Genomic DNA, 20,095 nt, shown 5'->3' on the forward strand with positions numbered 1-20,095 from the left:
ATTCTGATCTCAGAATAAGACTGAGTGGTGTTAACAACTGTAGTATACTGGGTGAGCCTTACTTGGCATTAGTGCCGATCCAGTAGACGATGCCGTTCTCGTCAAAATCATGCTGGTGTCTGAAGGTGAAGTTCTGGCCTTCTCGCAGCTTCCGCACAAAGATGAAGGAGGAACGGTCAAAGTCGTACCACTGCTTCGCCACCTGAGCAGAAACATAACAGAGAGAGTTAAGAAAGCAGGACAACAAAGAGAGATCGAGGCTTTAAATAAAAAAGTTCTATCTGACCAAAGGGTCCTGCACCGTGATGTCAAAGCATGTAAGGATGATGGAGAACTACACAGCCAAAGGCAGAAGGAATAACAGAAATAATATGGAAGCTGGAGTGAGAAAACTGCTCACTGTGACACTTGTTAAAAAATTGGACAAGTACTGAAACAGACAGATATCAATAAATCAGTGCAGAGAGAGAGCGAGAGAGAGCGAGAGCGAGAGTAAGAGAGAGAGAGAGAGAAAGAAAGTGAGATAGAGAGATGATCTGACCATCTTGAGCAGATACTGCTCCAGGGACTCCACGGTGGCCAGTGGCTCCATTTTCAGCATGCGGCCGGTGCGGTCGATCAAGGCAGTCTCCCCTGGGGCCCGCTCCAGACGGAAACGCAGCCGCCGGGTCAAGATCTGACACACACACAAAATTCATATTTAGTATAGATTTACACAACAAGACAACCTTTCTCCAAGTGCTGTACCCAGTAGGCCTTCATCAAACTAATAGAAGACTCCAGACATTCAGTGAGATAGGCTGACTGGAGCAGAAGCTCACCTGTAAGTTATAGGTGGAGCCCGGCGTGTCATACAGGTGCAGAGGTAGCCGTTCTATGGACTCCAGAACTGCGATCAGCTTCCGGATTAAGGCAATTGCGGGTCGGCTGCTGAGGTAGAGACTGCATTTGAAGAACAGCGGTGCTAAAATCCGCTCATACCGAATGATGCTTTTATAGTTGGTCTCAACATTATCATCTCGAGTGACTGACCTTTCATGATCCTCATTTTCACTGAACGCAGTCTTAAATACATTTATCCTCTCCATCAATGGCTTACAATCATGCTTCATGTCAAGTTCCACATTCTGCAAAGAAAAATTGGGGAAGAAAAAAAATATATAGCTTTCACCAATGGTCTCCCTATATTTTCATTCATGTCTTTACTAGGATTAGTTTGGTTCAATACTGTGGTGTTCAGTAACCATCATATCTCAGAACTACATAAAGGTCACAGCTTAGGTAAGGTCACAAATCACCATTATGACATGGACAATATTGGAGTCTATCAGTATGACACTGTAGCCTTATCAAACATGTATACATATCTTCACAAAGAGCACATACATCAGCATGCGTCAAGGGAAACTTCTGATTACTTATTAGCTCAGCGATAATCATGTAGGGGACTAATGATTACTTGTTCTACTCTATATCTATTATAGACAGCAAGGACAAATGACCTAACATAAACACTGGCTTGTGACAGACACACACACACACACACACGAAACGTACATTATTAAGGACAGTAAGGAGGGCCTGCACAAGGCCGCTGCTGCACATCTCGTAGGGGGAGATGGTGTTCTCATCCTTCAGGACCACGATCAGGTTCTCGAGCGCCGTCTTCATCAGATCCCGCCACGTGTTCTCTCCCTCGATGCACTGCAGGCCGCAAGGGGTGGGCAGAGAGAAAAGAGCAAAAACATGAGCAGGCAGAAACTGCACTGGAGTGCAATACTCCCCAAACTAATATAGATCCGACGTTTTAACTCAAGTGTGTGGGAGGCTCACAGGTGAAGAGACAACAAATGAGTCGCTCTGCAGTCATTTTTTATGACTGTTCCTCACCGATCCATTTTTATGCTTATTCCTGACATCTCAGCGTCTTAGCTGTGGGTGTGTGTATATACTATTCACCAGTCTGTGTGTGTGTGCGCGCGTGTGCATATACTATTCACCAGTCTGTGTGTGTGTGCGCGTGTGTGTTCAACTTAAGCGTTTGTGGTCTGTATATCTATGTTCCACAATTATCTGTGTGCATGAGGACTTATGTGTATTCCTCACTCCTGTATTGCGTTAGTATGCGTGTTCCTTACCTGTCTGTGTGTGTGTAGCTCCCAGGCCGACTCCAGCTGGGTGGCGATGTTCCTCAGGGTGACCACTACCCCTCTGGGCATGCTCTCCACCGCCTTGAAGTGGTCGTCGTACAGGTCTCTGGCCATGGTCTTCACCTTCTGCTTGGTCTTCTCCAGCTTAGACTTCAACTTCCTGCCACGCTTCCCTGTCCAGCCAGTCACAAATTCAGAACCTGCAGATACCCCACCCACCCACACACACACCAGATTGGGAATGAGAAACCAAACCAACACTGTACTACTAGAGGGACATACAAGGACCAGAGCCAAATACTCTGTGTGTGTGTGTGTGTGTGTCTCAACATACTTGGCCAATAAAAGACAATTCTGATTAACACACACACTAACAAAGACATTGATGTACCTTCAGACTTACCCAAGGAGGTCTCTGCGGTGAAAGAGTGTTTGGTGCCGCGGTTGGACTCGAACACGAAGCCGGGCAGGTCCTCCTTGAGGATGGTGGCCTGCTGCCCATCAGAGTTGTGGATGGCGATCTCGCCCTCCTTCAGGCAGGTCAGTGACCAGTTGCCCACCGTGAGCTTGGTGGGGCCCACGGCCGAGAGAATGGGCTGGCTGGCCGTCACAGGCTTCACCTGGCTGCGGGCACGCTGGAGCTTCTCCAGGAACTCACTACGGCTCTCTGAGGGTCACAGCACAAACACCGAAAAGAGTTCAAACACCTCGTTACAGACACTGGACACTACCATCCTCAGCACATTCTAACCCACAGCAGAATTAACATCTACACAACACAGGAGATTTAGATAAAGAGGAAATCTTATAAGAAAGTTGTAAAAATGACACCACTAAACCTAAGTTATAACTGTTATGTTATAACTGTGCTTCTGAACAAGTGTCAGTGGATGGCGGTCTAGTCATTAATGATTCTTCTGTTCCAACCAGGGCCTAACTGGGGACAGTCATTTCTTGTGTCCATCACCAAGTGATACATGCGAGTTTCTGTGTGTATGCACGTGTCCATGTACATTTATGCATATCGCTGCTGTCGGGTAGAAACCTTGTAACTCCATATTTGTTGGGTTTTTTTTTTTGACGACGCAATGTTGAAATATTTTCACAATGCACGTTTTCCTTTCAATTTCCTGAAAACTAGTGGATTTGGACATACAAGGTTTCCACCCGACAGCAGTGGTCTGTCTGTCTGGTCTGTCTACCTGAGCTGTCGGAACCCCCCTCGGGGCTGCCGCTGGAGTACATGGTGGCCAGCTTGCCGTCCAGGATGAAGCGGAACCAGCCGTTGCTGCCGTTGGAGAGCTCGAGCGCTGCGGCGTCGCTCCAGATGTACAGGCAGTCGCGGCCGCGGATGATGGACCAGTCGCGCCAGTGGTACGGCTTACCCTGCTGGATCTCTTTGGCATCTTCCTGTGGCTCATCCTCCTTGAGCAGAAAGGAGAGCGATGAGCACTTAGACACAAAGACAAAATTCATAGTTTTATGGAAACCTGATGCTACCGTCAGATATACAGTTGAGGTGAGTTAAACAGAGGGGTTTACTTTAAAGGGTAGCAAAATGATGACTCCATTGATGAGCCATCATCTAACCCAAACATGGCAGGCCTATCTGCCACAGGCCGTAATGGAATGTACAGCACACTGGAGGACTTGCCAATAGACCTCTGAAGTTCGCCTGCAAGGAGGACCCAAAGCTGCCATTTTTGCCTATATAAGGAGATCCGAATCACCTTGTCTTGGCAAAGATGGTACCCAGATCTGCTTATATGGGCAAAGGCAGCAGCTTTTGGGTCCTTTTTGTAGAACCTTCAGAGGTCTATGTGCTAGACAATATGCTTAAAGACCTTTTAAAAGCTTATCTGAGGAGGGTGAAACAAAGGAAAACGATTGACACTTAAGGCAAGCCTCCCATATGCTCGGCTCTGTTGCCTCGCCTACCTTCTCAGGTTTGGACTCCTCCTCGTTCTCGTCATCAGAGGTAGGGCCGGCCAGAGTGGACACCTTGTTGATGACGCCCAGCCGCGCAAGCTGGTCAAGGAACACGTCCCCTCCTTTGTCGACGAGATCTCTGATGATCTGCAGCGCCAATAGGTGCCCATCATCGTCATCCTGTGTGGGTGTAAGGTGATGAGGGTGGAGGGAGGGAAGGAGAGGGTGAGAGAGACATACTTCAAAATCTGCTTGAATGAATGAATGAATAAAAAAAAAAAATAAATAAATAAATAAAATAAAATAAAAAACATAATTAAATACAAAATAATGAAAGAACAAGGCCTGCATTAGGATCATCCACTCACTCACAGTTCAAAAAGAGAACTATATTTCACTATGCAGTAAATAAGTCGATGTTCCAAATGCAGGTCTGGACTTGATGCAGTAACAACCACATTGGATCTGTGTGGGAATCGGTGTCAGAGGTCAGAGTTTTCAAGGACAGGTCAAAGCTGATTACTGACCTCTTGATCCAAGACTGTGGCCGTGATCTCCACCAGCACAGTGGGCAAGTTGTGTCCGGCGTCCGAGTCACACACCTCCTTAAGCAGCGCTTCGGAGCTGTAGTGCACCATTTTTCTGATCAGGGCTAAGCTGGCTTTCCTGTGGGACAACGATGGCATACAATTATTCACAGTGGACACACACACACACACACACACACACACACACAGCTGCTTGTGCAATGATACCTATCAACCACACTAACAAATGTCAACAGGTCTATTTTGAGCTATTCATGCTTCCTATGAAGCTGTATGTGTGGGTGTCTCGCTGAGCAATGGGTCAGAAAATAGAACTTTAACCAGAAAATAGTCGTTTTTTCCTGTGAAATGGAGTGGGCGTGTCACGTAACCGTTCAGAGGAGAAGGCTTATCAACTGTTGCCATGAGTAAACAAAACTAGTCAACTAACACTAGACTACAGACTAGCAACTGTTAACTAGCATTTTACACAGCTAATTTTTGGCCATTTTTACGGGACAACAGTCATATCCATTCTCCTGTTCATGCATCTCATTAACTTTTGTTTTGCATGCAACACCCATTGTTGATGACGCACCCATGGTTCGGTTCAAAACTGGTGGAAATGCGGGCTAGTTCACTAGATAGCACCAAGGTTTAAAGAATTCTGACAGAATCGGTTCAAGAATAAGAACCACATCTTTACGCAATATCACAATTTCATTCAGTTTTGGAACATTGGGAAAGGTGAATTTGTGCAGAAACATGGATTTCTGAGAGAACAGCTACAATAGATCTACATTAGCTCAGTCTACCATCAAGACAGCTCAGACCAGTAAGAACATTAAGACTGTAAAAGTAGCCGTATGTCGGAGCTGTAATCCAGTTTCTACCTAATTGAAGGCAGCATGGTTTGCTGAAAGGTTTGTGCAAAAACAGGAAGCAGCCTCTTCAGGTAGATGGGGGCCATCTCGGGATCTCCTTTGGGTTCGCTGCCCTCCTCCTCCTCCTTGTTCACATCTTTCTTCTTCTTTTCGTCTCCTTTGTTTACAGGACACATCCAGTCCCCTGAAACGGAAACACAGGATTCCAGTTATGACCGCTTATGTTGGTACATAATATGATAGATCGCTAATCTCTTCACTTTTTTTTTTTAGAAGGCAAAGGCAAACTGTGGTAGGGGCGAACTCTGGGAGATGTGTGAGGTTGGTGGACTTTTACTAGCACAGACACCCATCTGTTAAATTAAGGTCATCAACTCTAACCTCAATCATTCCCAGGGAATGTTTATGAAGTCTGGAGGTGTTCGTGAGACAGGAGTGTGTAATGTTTTGATGCGAGAACAGGTGAGCTCACCTGGTGATTGGAGGATGGCTACGACCTCGCTGTGACCTCGCTCCCTGGCTTTGTCCAGAGGGGTCTTCCCATCCTCGTCCCTCAGGTCAGGATTCGCTCCATGGCGTAATAAAGTCTACACAACAACCACAGACAGTTTTAACCAATGAAAACTACCCACACAAACACAAACAGGCTACAGATTAATTAAAGGGAAACTTGGCAGGATTTCCGCCTCTGCTGGAGAAATTGTGCATTATGCTATTTCAAACTGTGGAAAAAGGTAACGATAAAGCACATGGATTTGTTTACAAGCTAGCAAAACGGTTAGCATAAGTTTGGCAGACAATGTATATGTTACAAGGTAAGAAACACGATTTAAAACGAGTTTCTTGTTTCTCACTTCTCTTTCCGGGACGGTAGTCGCAATGTTGCAAGGTTGGTTTTCCGCCTGGGGACGCTAGGGGCAGCGGGAAAAGTCACCATTTTCACCGGAACAGGTCATTTAACCATCCAAATGATTTCTAAACGGGTTTATTACGTTGAAATAGTTGCCAAGTTCCCCTTTAAAGTAAGGTATCAGGTTAGGCATAGCCTAGAAATCTAGACGCACCCTAGCGGCAGCAAATTACATTTGCTTCCAGGGCTGGTCTAGCAACTCTCCGTTGGCTTGTGAGCTCGGGTTTAACATAATGATTGATGGCAGAGTTGCAACGGTTTGGCTTGAATTCCCTGCTACTTGAAAAACAAAGATGATGGATGTTGCTGTTGGCCAACAGTGTGACACGAGTTAAGCTTGTTTTAAGATGGCAAAAGTTTAAACTAGCCAACTAGCTCCGCTGGTGGGAAAACGCATGGGACTCAACGCTGTCCTATTGCGTGCAGAGGGAATTTGAAAGACAACCGATTATCCCGCCCCTCGGACTGAGCACTGCGAACGGTAAGTGCCCAGACCCTACATTTTAATGTGGGTCTGGCTCGTCAGGCTAGCTTAGGCATTCTCCAGTGAAAGAAATAGCTGTTACCTTGGCTACTTGAGGCCGGCCGAAACAGGCAGCGTAGTGGAGGGAGGATGACCTCTGACCCCTGTTGACATCAGCACCTCTCTCACAGAGAAACTCCACCTACAGGACAGGGCACACACATACACACACACACACACACACACAGCTCAGCCCGATTTCACAAAAATACACCTGACCCATCAGTCAAAGTAGGCCGACCTGCCAGACAAGCAGGTCAGCGGAACAGGTTGTGATCATGTGGCTCTGCCCTGTCTGAGTCATTTGTTGCCATGGCGACGCCAGCTGCACAACAAGACGCCACAGGTTTGCTCCCTCTGGATTATTTGCACACAATGGCAGGGACAGCGAGTGCTCCCTTCACTGCATAATAGGCCTTTGTATGTGGAGGAGAAAACCTACTGGCTGTGTGGCTACATCATGACCACAACAAATGAAGTCTCAGTACTATGAACAAGCAACAAAAAGGTATGACGAGCGAACAAATAAACAGATAAACATTAACACACTGAATAACAAATAGTGACTTATTACTGGAGACAACAAACTAAGTTCTGGAACAGAGAGCTTACCATCTCCTGTGTACCGAATGCTGAGGCCCAGTTCAGGAGAGTCTGTCCCACGTCATCCATGAAATTCACTTCAAAAGCTGGGAAGAGAGAACATGTAGTACATCAGGACCAAAAACAGAAAGATCTCTTTGATTCTCTTTTCAAAAGGCACAGATAAACACAGACAGATACAGTACATACAGAGAGACAGACACTGACCAACACAGACACGGACACAGGGTCCTTGGCTTCCACCTACCTCCCGTGTCTATGGCGTCTATGAGTGCGTCCGTGTCTTTGCTGCGGATACAGTCGATGAGCTGTCGGTGCGAGCGCTCCCCGGAGCTGTCCAGGCGCCGCAGGCCGGGGATGCGTCCGCTGGAGCCGGCCGTGGACTTGGGCAGCGCCTTGCGTCCCTCAAACAGCAGTACCAGCAGCAGGTCCACCAGCCGCATGGTGTCCAGCACACAGCGCTCATCCCCCTGCAGTGCGCTCTCCATGGAGTCGGGCAGCTCAGAGCGCAGCAGGTCCTAGAGAGTGAGAGTGAGAGTGAGAGAAAGAAAGAAAGAAAGAAAGAAAGAAAGAAAGAAAGAGAGAAAGAAAGAGAGAAAGAAAGAAAGACAGACAGAGAGACAGACAGAGAGACAGACAGAGATAAGCAGCAAGAAAAACAGAAAGTGACACAGCAAGAGAAGAAACGGAAGAGGGAGATAAAGAGCTGATGAGGTTCCAAACTACTTCCTAAGGACAGTCTATACAGAAGACCTGAAGCTCTTACAATATGATATGCAGTTTACTGCTGGGCAGTTTTTCTGAGCGAATCACTCCCATTTCTGATATTGGTCTGAATAAGGCAGGACAAATGTCACACAAGAGGTCTATAAAGAATCCGTTGTCTTAGCAAAAACAATGACAAACTTTGTCTTAGCAAGCTCACCAATAAAAAGTAATCGATGGCTAACTGATTAACTAACTCTGGTCAGAAGTGACTTGGAGAAGAGTGACAGCAGAGTGTGTGTGTGTGTGTGGGGGGGTTCCTTACATGAGTGACGAGTGGGGACCCGCGACACAGCGTGGACAGCAGGCTGACGATGGTGGACACCTGGTTGCTGAGCTTGGAGTCGGCGACCGATGGGGTGGGCCCAGTGGAGGTGCGGCTGGGCTTGCAGGCGGACGACGGGCCGGACGCCACACCGCCCGCGGCTGCCATGCGCGACAGCAGCTCCTCGGTCAAACCGTGCGTGGCCAGCGGCGCCGGGTCCACACCACGACGTGTGAAGCGGTCCGCCAACGAAGCGAAGCAGCGCAGTGCTCCATCAGACACCTGAGAGAGGGTAGGGTGCAGCCACACACACACACACACACACACACACACACGCACACACACACACACACACACACAGGATTAGTCTCGAACCTTTGAAGTCTTCAGGGCTATACTCTATGATGAGTAGAAGTTCAGTCAAGCGAGAAGAGGCTTTTCTTTTCTACCGCTACGCCAGGAGCAAGTTGGCATTCAAATGATTGCCAAACATTTGTTTGACCTAAATGTTAATTCTTATCATTCTGCAGCGTGTTTTCCTTCTATCTGCTAGCAAAGGGTAAAAACAAGAGAAATCTACTGTTACCCCAACAGTTAATTTGGGGGACCACAGGAAAAGCGAAATCTTTGTATTCACTCATACAAGGTTGTTTTGCTCGTTACAGCAGGCGTCAGTCAACCAACATAAAGGGGAAGCATATTTTTAGGCACACAGTCCTTCATTTGCACCTTCAGCACATTTGCAAGTTGATCTTGGGAGCATGGAGGTTTGTTTGGAAGTTTATCTTAGTTACACAAAAGATCTGTTGAGCAATGTGAGCTGACATGCATCGCTTTTAAATGTTACATCAAGTTTTTTGTATGAGCATGCACAGCCTTTCATGCCCATAATTATGGGTGCGTGTGTGTTATTTAAAAGACCCAGTTGAACATGTGTTGAGAATGTGTAGCAGTTAGAAATAATATCTTTGGGCACTCCACTTACAAAGGGGTTTTTTAAACATGCTTTGACCTAATTTACTTAATAGAACTAAGGTACTTTTTTATTTAATAGAACTGAGGTATTTTACCAAAGGGCAAAACTGGAGCTGTGTAGAGTGAACAGTCTGATCACACATTAAAGTGCCTAGATGCACATACAGCTAAATGTTAGGCAAAAATCTCTTGTAGGGCAACAAAGTTTTTCACAATAGCAATATTTGCAAATCAAAACACCATCACAATTCCACTAGGTTCACCAAGTCAGAGGGTCTGTTTCATTTGCCACAGATGTGTGTGTGCGCGCGCGTGTGTGTGTGTGTGTGTTGTTCAGCAGGGCCAGGGTGACCCACCTGATGGTCTTCGTGCTTAAGCAGGCTGGACAGCGACTCCACGCAGGTCTCCAGGGAGGTGTCCTGGGGCTCCATCTTGCTGCAGAGGCGCGAAACCACAGCCATGGCCGAGTGCAGCGTGTCCTTGTGCACCAGGTGACCACTGTCCCGGATGAAGCTCAGCACACAGTTCAGGCCGCCCGCCTCAAACACTGCGCCCGACTCCCGCGTGCAGATCAGCTCCAACACCTGAGAGAAGCGCACACACACACACGGCAGGTCACACATACACCATGTGGAAAAACACTGAAATGTGTCTCTTTCTACACAGCTTTGGGCAAAACAAGACACCCAGTAAGTTTTGCATGGACTTGATCCTGCACCTTGACACACTGCTCTGCCAGGTCGCGGCTGGTGCGGTTGTTGAGCTCCACCACCACCAGCCGGTTGCACAGGGCCTTGATGGCGCCATCCACGCCCACAATCCGACGCGTGCACTCAGCCGAGACATCCAGGTAGTAGGTGATGGCTCGGGCCGTCACTTCCAGCACGTTGTCCGGTGCGCTCTCGTCTAGGAAGATCTTACACAGTGCCGGGAGGAACGTCCGTGGTGGACACCTGAAACAGAGAGCAATGACTAATGACTTCCCTGGGCATGGACAATGCATGAGGAAAAAACTTTAACAAACTCTAGCATCAGCTACACAAACATGATTCCATAGGTGTTTTGTACATATGGCTACATGCAGATAGCATGACTAAATTAACACACAAACCCATATCTATCACTGAATAGTAATCTGTTAGATTACAGTGAGATTAGCTTTTCATAATCTCAATACAATAGTGATCTCAAGGAGGATTGCTAAGCAAGGATAAGTCTAAAAATCACAATTTAAGGATACAATTATTTAGAAATGTTGATAAGATGCAACATCTATCTGCAAGGTAAGCAAAACCACCATGCAGCAACAGAGAGCTAAAAACAACATCTCTCATACCATAATCTTAATTAGAAATCTCACACCATGTCACTAGAGAACACAAGGCTTATGAAACTGTCTGCAGGCAGAAGAAAATAACAGCTGAATGAAAAACAACCCTTCATCCTTGAGCTCTGAGGACACATGCCACCTTTCAATTCTATCCGGCAATGTTATTCACACAGGACTTCTTTGGCCTGAACATTCAGTGTCTCATCTGAACTTGTTTTTTAAGCAGCAGATCTGCCATGACCAGAACAAACACTTCAGGCTTGCCCATTAGTGATGCAGTTGTCTGAACAGACTACCAGCTCTCAAAACATGTTTTCAGGGAGGCCTACATTCAGTAAAGCTTCTTGTACTTGTGAAGCGTTGAGTAAGGTTCACAGAGTTAATGAACTCCCAATTCACAGGTCCAACTATTAGTTTTCTAACATGATATTTATCAATGTTAATTTCCAGCACCCTTCATTACTATATAAATTACTACAGAATTACTTCGCCTTCTGGCTGGATGAAGAGCTAAAACTTGACACTCTTTAAAGACACAGTGAATGACGCAATTACACCACAGAAAACACAACATTCAAGCACTTTCTTTGAATCTGGCTCAGGTTTTCTTACATTTTTTGCAGTACTTTGCAGTAAGGGCCCTAATCAGATTGGCCAATAGCTCGATCCACAAATTACAAACTAAAAAGGGACATTTACTCAACTTGTGCAACACATGACATTTTTCAAAATGCATGTTTTAACAAATCTTGTAATCGAAGCCACTGATTAATTTATGATTCCCATTTTCATGCAAGTTTCAGCAGCAGGAGGGGGGGTCAGTGTTGGCTCACACAGCACTATCTAAGACAAGACGTTGCAAATTAGCTCCTGGCTTCCTGGAATACAGCTGATTCAGGTGGCCAAGGATTTGCCAGGTGACAAGCAGAAAAGGAAGTCAGCGGAGTCGAGCCAGCAGCTTAAGTGTGAAGATCACCAGTAATCTTACACTGCTCGGCACTTTCCTACACAAGGCACTCATCCATAATAATCAAAACATTTTGGAAAAAAATAAATACTCAAAAAATGGGCAATAGGAGTTCATACAAGCACAATGTTATCTATTTGAATAAATACGCTATAGATAGAAAAGCAGAGAGTCCAAAAGATGGGGATAGGGAGAGAATCAGTCACAGTGGTAGAAGCAAAGAGGAAGAGGACACAGACACAAACTGGCTTAAAGTGGGTGCGCAGCACACATAGACTAGACTAGAATAACAGTCTGAACAGAGCACCCTCTTCTTATCAGAGCACCAGCTGGTGAAAACGCCAGGTGTGAAGTTGCAGAGTGAAGTTGGAGCAGTGCAAAACTATAAGGACAGCATAGGCCTCCCAAGACTGAAAGGGTTTCCAGGGACAACAAATTAATTAGCTTTAGTAGTATTTTCAAGCACAACCAATAGGACAGTTAGTTCCATATTGCCTTTAGATGCCAGATATTCCACTATGGAGACCAATAGGGAATTTTTTTGTCAGAACTGTTCAAAGTAGAACATCAGTGTCCTTGGCAGAAAGTAGAGCCCCTGCCGTGCCATAGATGTATAGGGATAATTACACAAACGTTATGCCCAAATAAGTAAGAGTTAATACCAAGATTAACTTTGTAAAAGGAGTGGGTAATGCTTTTGTGCAAAGCCTCAAGGAGAGAAAATCCATCTCCCTTTCTCTCTCGGATATATAATCATTAGATTATCAATTTCCTCTGGCAACGTAAGCTGGTAAGTCGTGTATTAGTCTACATGGTTTGTGCTTTAAAAAAAAAAAAAAGAAACTGTGACATGTAGGCCTAATGACCATCAGGCAATGCCAAACTATACAGCATCATTAACTACATGACTTGAGTGAGCTGCAGATATGATGCGCCCCATCCCTTCCTTTGGTAATGAACAAATTATCTACAACTCTTGGCAAAAATGATCAAATCACCACTCGTGGAAGATGTTCATTCAGTTGTTCAGATGTGCCTCAAAAATATATTTCTGTAACAGATGAACATTCTGGCTTTGTGAAACATAGCTAAAAATTTTTTTTTTTTTTTTAGTAATTTAAGGCAATTTATTTTTTAGATCATGTCAATCCTGAGGAAATAATAAGGGAATCACAAACCTAATAAGCACATTTTTTGCATCTTCTCTTTTTTTGGCAGCTTGATTTCTCTGAGGCATAGACTCCATTAATGTAGATATTCTTGATCAATCAGATTCAAATTTTGACGAATGGCAGTTGAAAGATTAGCTTTGCAGGATGGAGTCTGGTCATGAATCATTTCCTTCAGTTTCCATTGTAAATTTTCCTTTACTTGACTTTCTGGTTTTCTTCAGGCAGTCATCTTGGTATTTTCCATTGGAACAAAAAAATAAAAGAAGTTCCAGCATCATCATCTTGCCCTATGTCGATTTGCGAATTATCTCTGAATATCACACTCATCTAATCATCCACAATCCATAATTGCTTCCCTTTAGCCCACTGTAACTGAATGTAAATGAAAAATACAAAGATGACTGCCTGAAGAAAACAATAAAGTTTCCACAGTCACTGATGATATGGGGTTGCATGTCAGGAAAAGGACCAGGGGAGATGGCAGTCATACCTCTACAGTAAATGCACAAGTGTACATTCAAAACTCTTGTCATTCCATCAACTGAAAGGAATTTTGGTGATTTTCATTTAATTTTCCAGGGAGATAATGTACCATGCCATAGAGCAAAGAACGTTACAACTTTTCTTCAGGAAGACATCAAGTCAATGACATGGCCAGCAAACGATGTGGATCTCGATCCCACTGAAAATGTATGGTGCAAACTGAAGAAAAGGCACCATCCTGTAAAATTCATGATATTACATCAAACCTGCCTCGGGCAACACTGAAACAGTCTAGGAAAACTGAAAGTCCATTCTGACATGATCCTTGTATAAGCAATACCATTTAAACACACAGCACACAATGAGCCAAATATTAACAGAGGCTGGCAGAAGTCAAACAAAGTAAAAACAATCTGCCTGAGTAATTTCACATGTCTACGCTATGCTGTCACTGCCAACTAGAGCCCCATGTTTTGGATGGATCCAGTCCATTATAAGGTGGCATGAAAATGCAGTAGACAGTTTTGAATCAGGCTGGAAACCCACCAGGAACACACCAAGCATTTCTCTAAAGCTCAACTTGTGAACACTTCCATGTCATTTATTTGTTGAATTCTTAAGAACTTTCCTGAAGGAGACATTGCACAAATCAGAGCAATCATGATTCAAATATAGTGCAAACACGACCTTCCATCAGTGTAAACACAGAATTTTCTTCTCCTGGTCCGTCAATCTAAAAAGAATGACCAAAACCCTAATGAAAAATGACCTCAGATGCATGAACTAAGCTAAAAACCCTGTCCCTTCCAATACAATCAACTTGAACGCACATATCCATGACATTTTCATTTTGCTTTCAAACACCCAGTCCAGGAAAGAAATGTTGCCTTTCTACCTGTCAATTTGGAATTCAAGCATTTCCTGGCTATACCAAAAATGTAAGTAACCCTTAACACAAAATCTGAGCCACACACACAGCTGCCCAAACTTACGTCTCGAAGCAGCGGTCCACATTGTCGGACATGAGCAGCAGCATGCAGAGCTGCTCGAGGGCGATGAGCTGCATGTCGCGCTCGTCGCCCTGTCCCATCTGCAGCCACTCCAGCAGCGTGTCCGGGTCCACGTCCGCCATGACGCCGTGCCTCTCCCCCGACTCGCCCGATCCGCCAAACGCCCGCTGCTCAGATGCGCAGCCGCCAACTCATCCACCGCCGCGAGAAACACACTGAGGGAGGGTTACTTTCTTTCCCGCTGGATCATCAATGCTTCGCCTGAGGACAGAGACGCAGAAGAAAACAGCTAAAATTATCTTCTGAAGACACAGGCAAAGTACAAAGGGCAAATATCCAAACAGAAAAACGCAATTTTTCACACACAAAGAGCTTGACTAATTTAGCATGGGCCTTGTACTAACAAGTTTAGATTTACTTATAGGCCACTAAATAATGTAATATAGCAGTGTGTGGAAAAATAATTTTGTAATCAAAACTATATTTGTTAAGTTTTATTCCAGTCTACAATTTATGATAACTAGGTCTGCTTCGAATTGTGCCAACAACTCCTACAGAAGTTATACATTTTCCATATAGGCCTATTATCTCTTGTAGTAGGGCTTGAATACAATTTGGTGGCCAAACTCATAACCAGCAGTATATGGAACAAAATTATATGCTACATAGAACTCCACAAGATGGACAGAGGGTGCACAGTAGAGCATAATTACACAGAGAAGACAATTGCCCATACTAGCTTTCCATATCATATCAGGGCATTCAATAAACTAACAAGTTCAAGTAGTCAAGTCAAGTAAAAGTAGACAAGCCCCCTAAAAGTGATCACCATTTCCTAGAAGGAAAGAACACAAATGCATTCCTAAATCAGTATTTCGAGTACACTTTTGCCATAGCATGCTTCTTCAGGCTCAGTTACTTTTCTGCTAAAAATAAAAAATAAACTAATTAAACCCTTACACATTTCAGCATAAAATTCTGCATAAATATTCACCATACATGAATGCTTAGTATACTGTAGAACCAACTTTCTACAATAACAGCCCTAAAGCTTTTGAAGTGAGACAGAGCCAGCTTCACACATTATTCTGCATTGTTTCCCCCCCATTCTTCATCATACAATTTTAGATTTAGGTGGACTGTAGCACCATAAATCCTAAGGGATTATGATCAGGGGTTCGACTGAGGCATTTTATAATATGTACAGACTGTTTGAGTCAATCCAGCATTGCTTTGGCCTTGTGCATCGAGTGATCATCCAACTGGTAGGGAATTGCTCGCTCAAGCCTTAATTTCACATCAGACTGCAAGAATTAATTTTTTAATAATATTGTGTAGAATTAATTTCCAATCATTCTCCCTTCAATGAGATGCCCAGTTCCTGTAGACAAGAAATACTCTCAGGTTACCACTCTCCTCTCACAACTTGAGAGATCAATTCTTGTGGCATTGGCATTGGTAAATTTACATTGCATGCAGCACTTTCCGCGTAGGTCAAAATAATACTTTTGTCTCATATGACCAAATGTTATGACCCTACATCCTGGGCAACCTCCACAAATGCTTTAATGTTGATCTTTTCAAACAATGGTTTCTTTCTTCCACTCTCCAACAGACTGTGGACTCCCGACACCAACATCTTCACCCCCTCGTCAATGAACTTTGAAGAAACTTTAAAGTTGGGGGACAGCTCCCCCACCCCCCCCTCCCCCCCCCCTCTCATCTTATCTGTTTAGTCTTAATCTTGTCATTTCACAACTTAGCTGATAAACATTAAGACCGTGATTTACTTATCGAGAGAGAGACATCTACTTTAATCACTCACAGGTAAAACCTACTAATGATCAGTCTTGGTTAAATAAGTGGCACTTGGTATCATTTGTGATAAATGTCTAATCTTCTTTAACGTGCTACTCTAAAGCATATGGGGGCTGAATACTTATGCAAGTAGTACATTTAAGTTTTTAATTAATTGAACTTAAACAATGTTAGCAGCCAGTATACCAGAGCGTAAATACTCACTTTAACAAAACAGGGTGGGAAAACAAATGCAAATATATTTTGTGTTGTGAAAATGCTGATTTTCAGAACACCTTCTCTTTTGCATGTAACAGTGCAATAACACACACTTGGTTTACATACCCCTTGAACAGAGTGACACCCTATAGGCTAGGCTGATGTTATCTGTTTAACTATTTTCTCTCACCAGCACCAAGTAAAAAACAAAAAAACAGTCTACCAATTTCTCAGAAGTAGAAACTGTAATGCCTGAAAACGTTGACGCACTATTAAAGCAACACCAAAGAACTTTCCCTCTGTCGCACGCACACTATTTGTTTATCCAGCACCGGCTTTACAAATAACAATATCCACAGACAAGGTAGAATATGTTGCATGATTTATGGAAGTACGATGTATTGCGACATCAAACGCAAGTCAAATTTGTAGTTTCTTATGTCTCATTCCATCGAACTACAGATCCGCTACCCAATCTGGCAAACTTACATAGTGCGGTTATAGCCGATAGAGGGCTGCGAAGCGAATGCAGAAGTGCCGTTCACCCTGTTAGAAGTTGATGAACCACTGAAACGATTTTGGAAACATTATTTTAAGGTACAAAAAAAACTCTTTGGTGTTGCTTTAATACTTGCAGCTATTCATTCCCCTTCCTATAAAAATCAGTCTAAAATGCAGTACATTCTTACGATGACACAGAAAATTTCAGACTACGGTGATGTGTTTTTGAGGTAAAAATCTGAAATAAAGAATAGGCTAATTTGATATTCTGCCTTGAGTTTTATTTAACAGGCTGTCGTCCATGACACACACTTAGTATACAGTATAGCGTTCGGTATTCTCACGTTTTACCCTTTTCAGTCTTTATATCAGACATCATGATTCTTCTCAATAACTCACAGTACTCCTGAAAAGTAGTACAGGATAACTGAGCTTATTAAGCTTGCTGGACAGTCCCCTTTGTCTTTTTTCCTGAGGTGGCTGTAAACAGGCTTGTAGTAGATCCACTATCCTCTTATTGCCAAGAGGCAGCCACAACTGTTGACTCAATAAACTCGGCGAGTTGATGAACTCATTTCCAGTTATTTCAATTCACTCTGTGTGTTGATATTTTCTCACCATGGGATCCTTTTAACCAAGCACAGGGGTAAGGTTTTCATATGATGTCGTGCCCAATATTCTGAACAGATTGTGAACAGGTGCAAAAGTTCCCTGTATGCCATCTGCAGCAGAGTTCAGTCTCAGTTCAGTAAAACCTACACCTGAAGTAGGCCTAATCAAAATAGAGCTGTATGCCATGGTGGTGAGACATCACAACTACCACCTCGCTGGTTGGTGTGTCATATAGTGCACTCTTTGTCTACATGAAGGGCACAGACATCATGTAAAGGATACATGAGATCACATGACTAATTTGTTAACTCAACAGCTGCCAACATAAGTGACAGAAACATCTGGACACTTGTGAAATGCCATCTAATCTACATCATACAGCTCAAGTCATTCCAGTTATCCTCCACACAAACATCACAAGTCGTCTCAAGGACAACATAAAGTTGTAATGCTCCAATATCCTAATTTCTGATGTGAATAGTCATCGAATATGATCACCAACAACAACATAATTACATTTCAATGAGATATTTCGTTTCAAAAGGCATCATTCTTTACGACATTGGAATATCATGATCTAGATTCTGACTAGGCCTAAGAATACCCCATGTCAAAAATGTGTGCTAGCGTTAATCTAATCGTTTCAAAATCCACGTTGGCAAAGAAGCACAACATTGTAACTTTGACATACTTCATACCAAACTCAGTTGGTATTTACGAGATGTCATCACCTCCAACCTAGCTGGCAAATGAGTACCGAGCCATGACACAAAACAACAAGCTAGCCATCTGGCAAGGAAAACACAGTAAGATAAAGGCTAACAGTTAGACAAAGCAGAGTGTGGAAAGTTAACATAAGTGGGGTAACTGATGTTCACACGAAGTAAAAGGGAATATTTATTAACTCATTTAAAACATAACCAACTACCTTATTGGACCAACAAAAATGGTCAAACCACAAACTGATAATGCATTAGCCAACATTAGCCAGCAATAACGTTAACGTCATTATTGACGATACCACTCGTTATGTTTTTTATTTTTGTTTTATTTGCCTTAGCTGACACACAAGCTATCGATGTTTCTCCGTGACTTACATCGAAACGACTAAGTTAATCCTGACATTGGGATCTGTAGGAGCTTATTTCGCAAGTTAACATAGCAGGCCAGGGGTGGGTGAAATGTAAACCAAAAGCTAGCTAACTTCGCTAGCCAAGCAACGAGGCAATGTAATGTTAACTCGTCGAAGTTAGCTTTGGGATATCTAGAAGCTATCTACTTTGCCTTAGCTAAGTAAACCAAGGCCCTCGCTCTTGCTACAACCTACAGAAACACACAGTTTGACGTTAACGTTACTAAAATGAAAACAAATTTGGTTCGCAAGCTTCACAAGCCACCTACCAAAAATAGTCACCCAACGTTAGCTGTACTGGGTGTCCTAGCTGGCTATCTCGCTAAAGTAACGTTAAATGAGCTAACCTAACCCCAGTTGAGGTAATTTTTAGTCGTTAACCACATAATCCATATAACACAACACGTAAGAAATAACGTTACAACAGTGGACACCTGGTACACATACACAACCACAACACTCATCTGTCAAAGTTGACATTACCATATAACATAAAACAAAGAGTTTTCTACACCAGTTAAAGTTGTCCTGAATTACGACAAATCCAGCTAGTGCTATCAATGTTGGTTTGCAAATTCCTATGTCACGAGCTCTACTGCTAGCGTTTATGGTCATCCATGCTAGTTAGCTCGTGAGGATAGTACTGGGATTGAATTTTCTGGTGTTTTGCTAGCATAGGCACGGAACGTAGTAACATATATTTTTAACTGTATACATCTCCGTTTGAATCCAAGCAACAAGGTATGAATACCTCAATGCTGAGAAACTCGTCAAAATCTACATTGATAGTGTTAACGACAGTATTTTGAGATAGGATGTAACAAACACGGCCTCTCTACTGCGACGGTAGCCGGGAGTCTAGAGTTCCAAGTGAACCCAAGGCCTCGGCTCTAGTGTCAGCAACTCCAAGCAGGAAACCTGGGCTGCTCAGCTTTCAAACCCGAACATAGCCCCAAAACACTTACCGTCTCACAGCAAATGACGAGAAGAAAAAATACAACGAGTGAAATTAAATTGTGGCTAACATTGAAGGCCAACATAAAGTGTCTAAAACTTCATTCCGCTTCCCTTTTATCTAAACCTAAAGGTCAAAGTGAACGGCAAAGCTATGGATAAATCAAGCCGAAATGGAGAGCCGTCGAGGGAACGAGTTGGCTCCCCCGTCGTTTGCATCACAAGGCTACGCAGCGTACTTGTATTCACTATTCAGGAGCAGACAGCATTGCGGTTATATGCCAGGGGGCGCTAAGATATGTCATATCACAACTCCTCATTTCATCAGAAACCCACTGATCCACTCTTGAAAGGATGAATTAGTTCATTCGTGATGAATTAGTTTGT

At 43.7% G+C, this 20,095-nt stretch overlaps 2 protein-coding genes across 18 annotated transcripts in view; both read right to left on the reverse strand.

Annotated features, from left to right (window-relative positions):
• hectd1 (HECT domain containing 1) overlaps positions 1-19,963 on the reverse strand; it is a 36,563-nt gene extending 16,600 nt beyond the window's left edge. For 4 of the 16 annotated variants that reach the window (XM_042071476.1, XM_042071467.1, XM_042071468.1 and 1 more), the window contains exons 1-20: positions 19,720-19,962; positions 14,476-14,754; positions 10,250-10,484; positions 9,888-10,115; positions 8,557-8,838; positions 7,774-8,044; positions 7,536-7,612; positions 6,967-7,065; positions 5,963-6,077; positions 5,500-5,674; positions 4,607-4,745; positions 4,089-4,259; positions 3,353-3,602; positions 2,542-2,817; positions 2,139-2,350; positions 1,558-1,704; positions 1,033-1,127; positions 822-942; positions 542-676; positions 63-202 (exon numbers count right to left, since the gene is read on the reverse strand). In XM_042071476.1, coding sequence (XP_041927410.1) covers positions 63-202; positions 542-676; positions 822-942; positions 1,033-1,127; positions 1,558-1,704; positions 2,139-2,350; positions 2,542-2,817; positions 3,353-3,602; positions 4,089-4,259; positions 4,607-4,745; positions 5,500-5,674; positions 5,963-6,077; positions 6,967-7,065; positions 7,536-7,612; positions 7,774-8,044; positions 8,557-8,838; positions 9,888-10,115; positions 10,250-10,484; positions 14,476-14,615 — 3,308 coding nt within the window. In that variant the 5' untranslated portion in view covers positions 14,616-14,754; positions 19,720-19,962. Of the gene's footprint in view, positions 1-62; positions 203-541; positions 677-821; positions 943-1,032; positions 1,128-1,557; positions 1,705-2,138; positions 2,351-2,541; positions 2,818-3,352; positions 3,603-4,088; positions 4,260-4,606; positions 4,746-5,499; positions 5,675-5,962; positions 6,078-6,966; positions 7,066-7,535; positions 7,613-7,773; positions 8,045-8,556; positions 8,839-9,887; positions 10,116-10,249; positions 10,485-14,475; positions 14,755-19,719 lie in introns of all 16 variants that reach the window. The other 12 variants (XM_042071480.1, XM_042071483.1, XM_042071475.1 and 9 more) reach the window with 8 other exon arrangements.
• Positions 4,801-20,095, reverse strand: part of heatr5a (HEAT repeat containing 5a) — a 44,363-nt gene continuing 29,068 nt past the window's right edge. Inside the window, exon 38 of one of the 2 annotated variants that reach the window (XR_006025317.1) lies at positions 4,801-4,816. The gene's annotated coding sequence lies outside the window, so the exon portion shown is untranslated. Of the gene's footprint in view, positions 4,817-7,087; positions 7,112-20,095 lie in introns of those variants that run through there. The other variant, XR_006025316.1, reaches the window with a different exon arrangement.

Source organism: Alosa sapidissima, chromosome 19 (genome assembly GCF_018492685.1).
Source record: "Alosa sapidissima isolate fAloSap1 chromosome 19, fAloSap1.pri, whole genome shotgun sequence".
Classification (NCBI taxonomy): Eukaryota; Metazoa; Chordata; class Actinopteri; order Clupeiformes; family Clupeidae; genus Alosa; species Alosa sapidissima.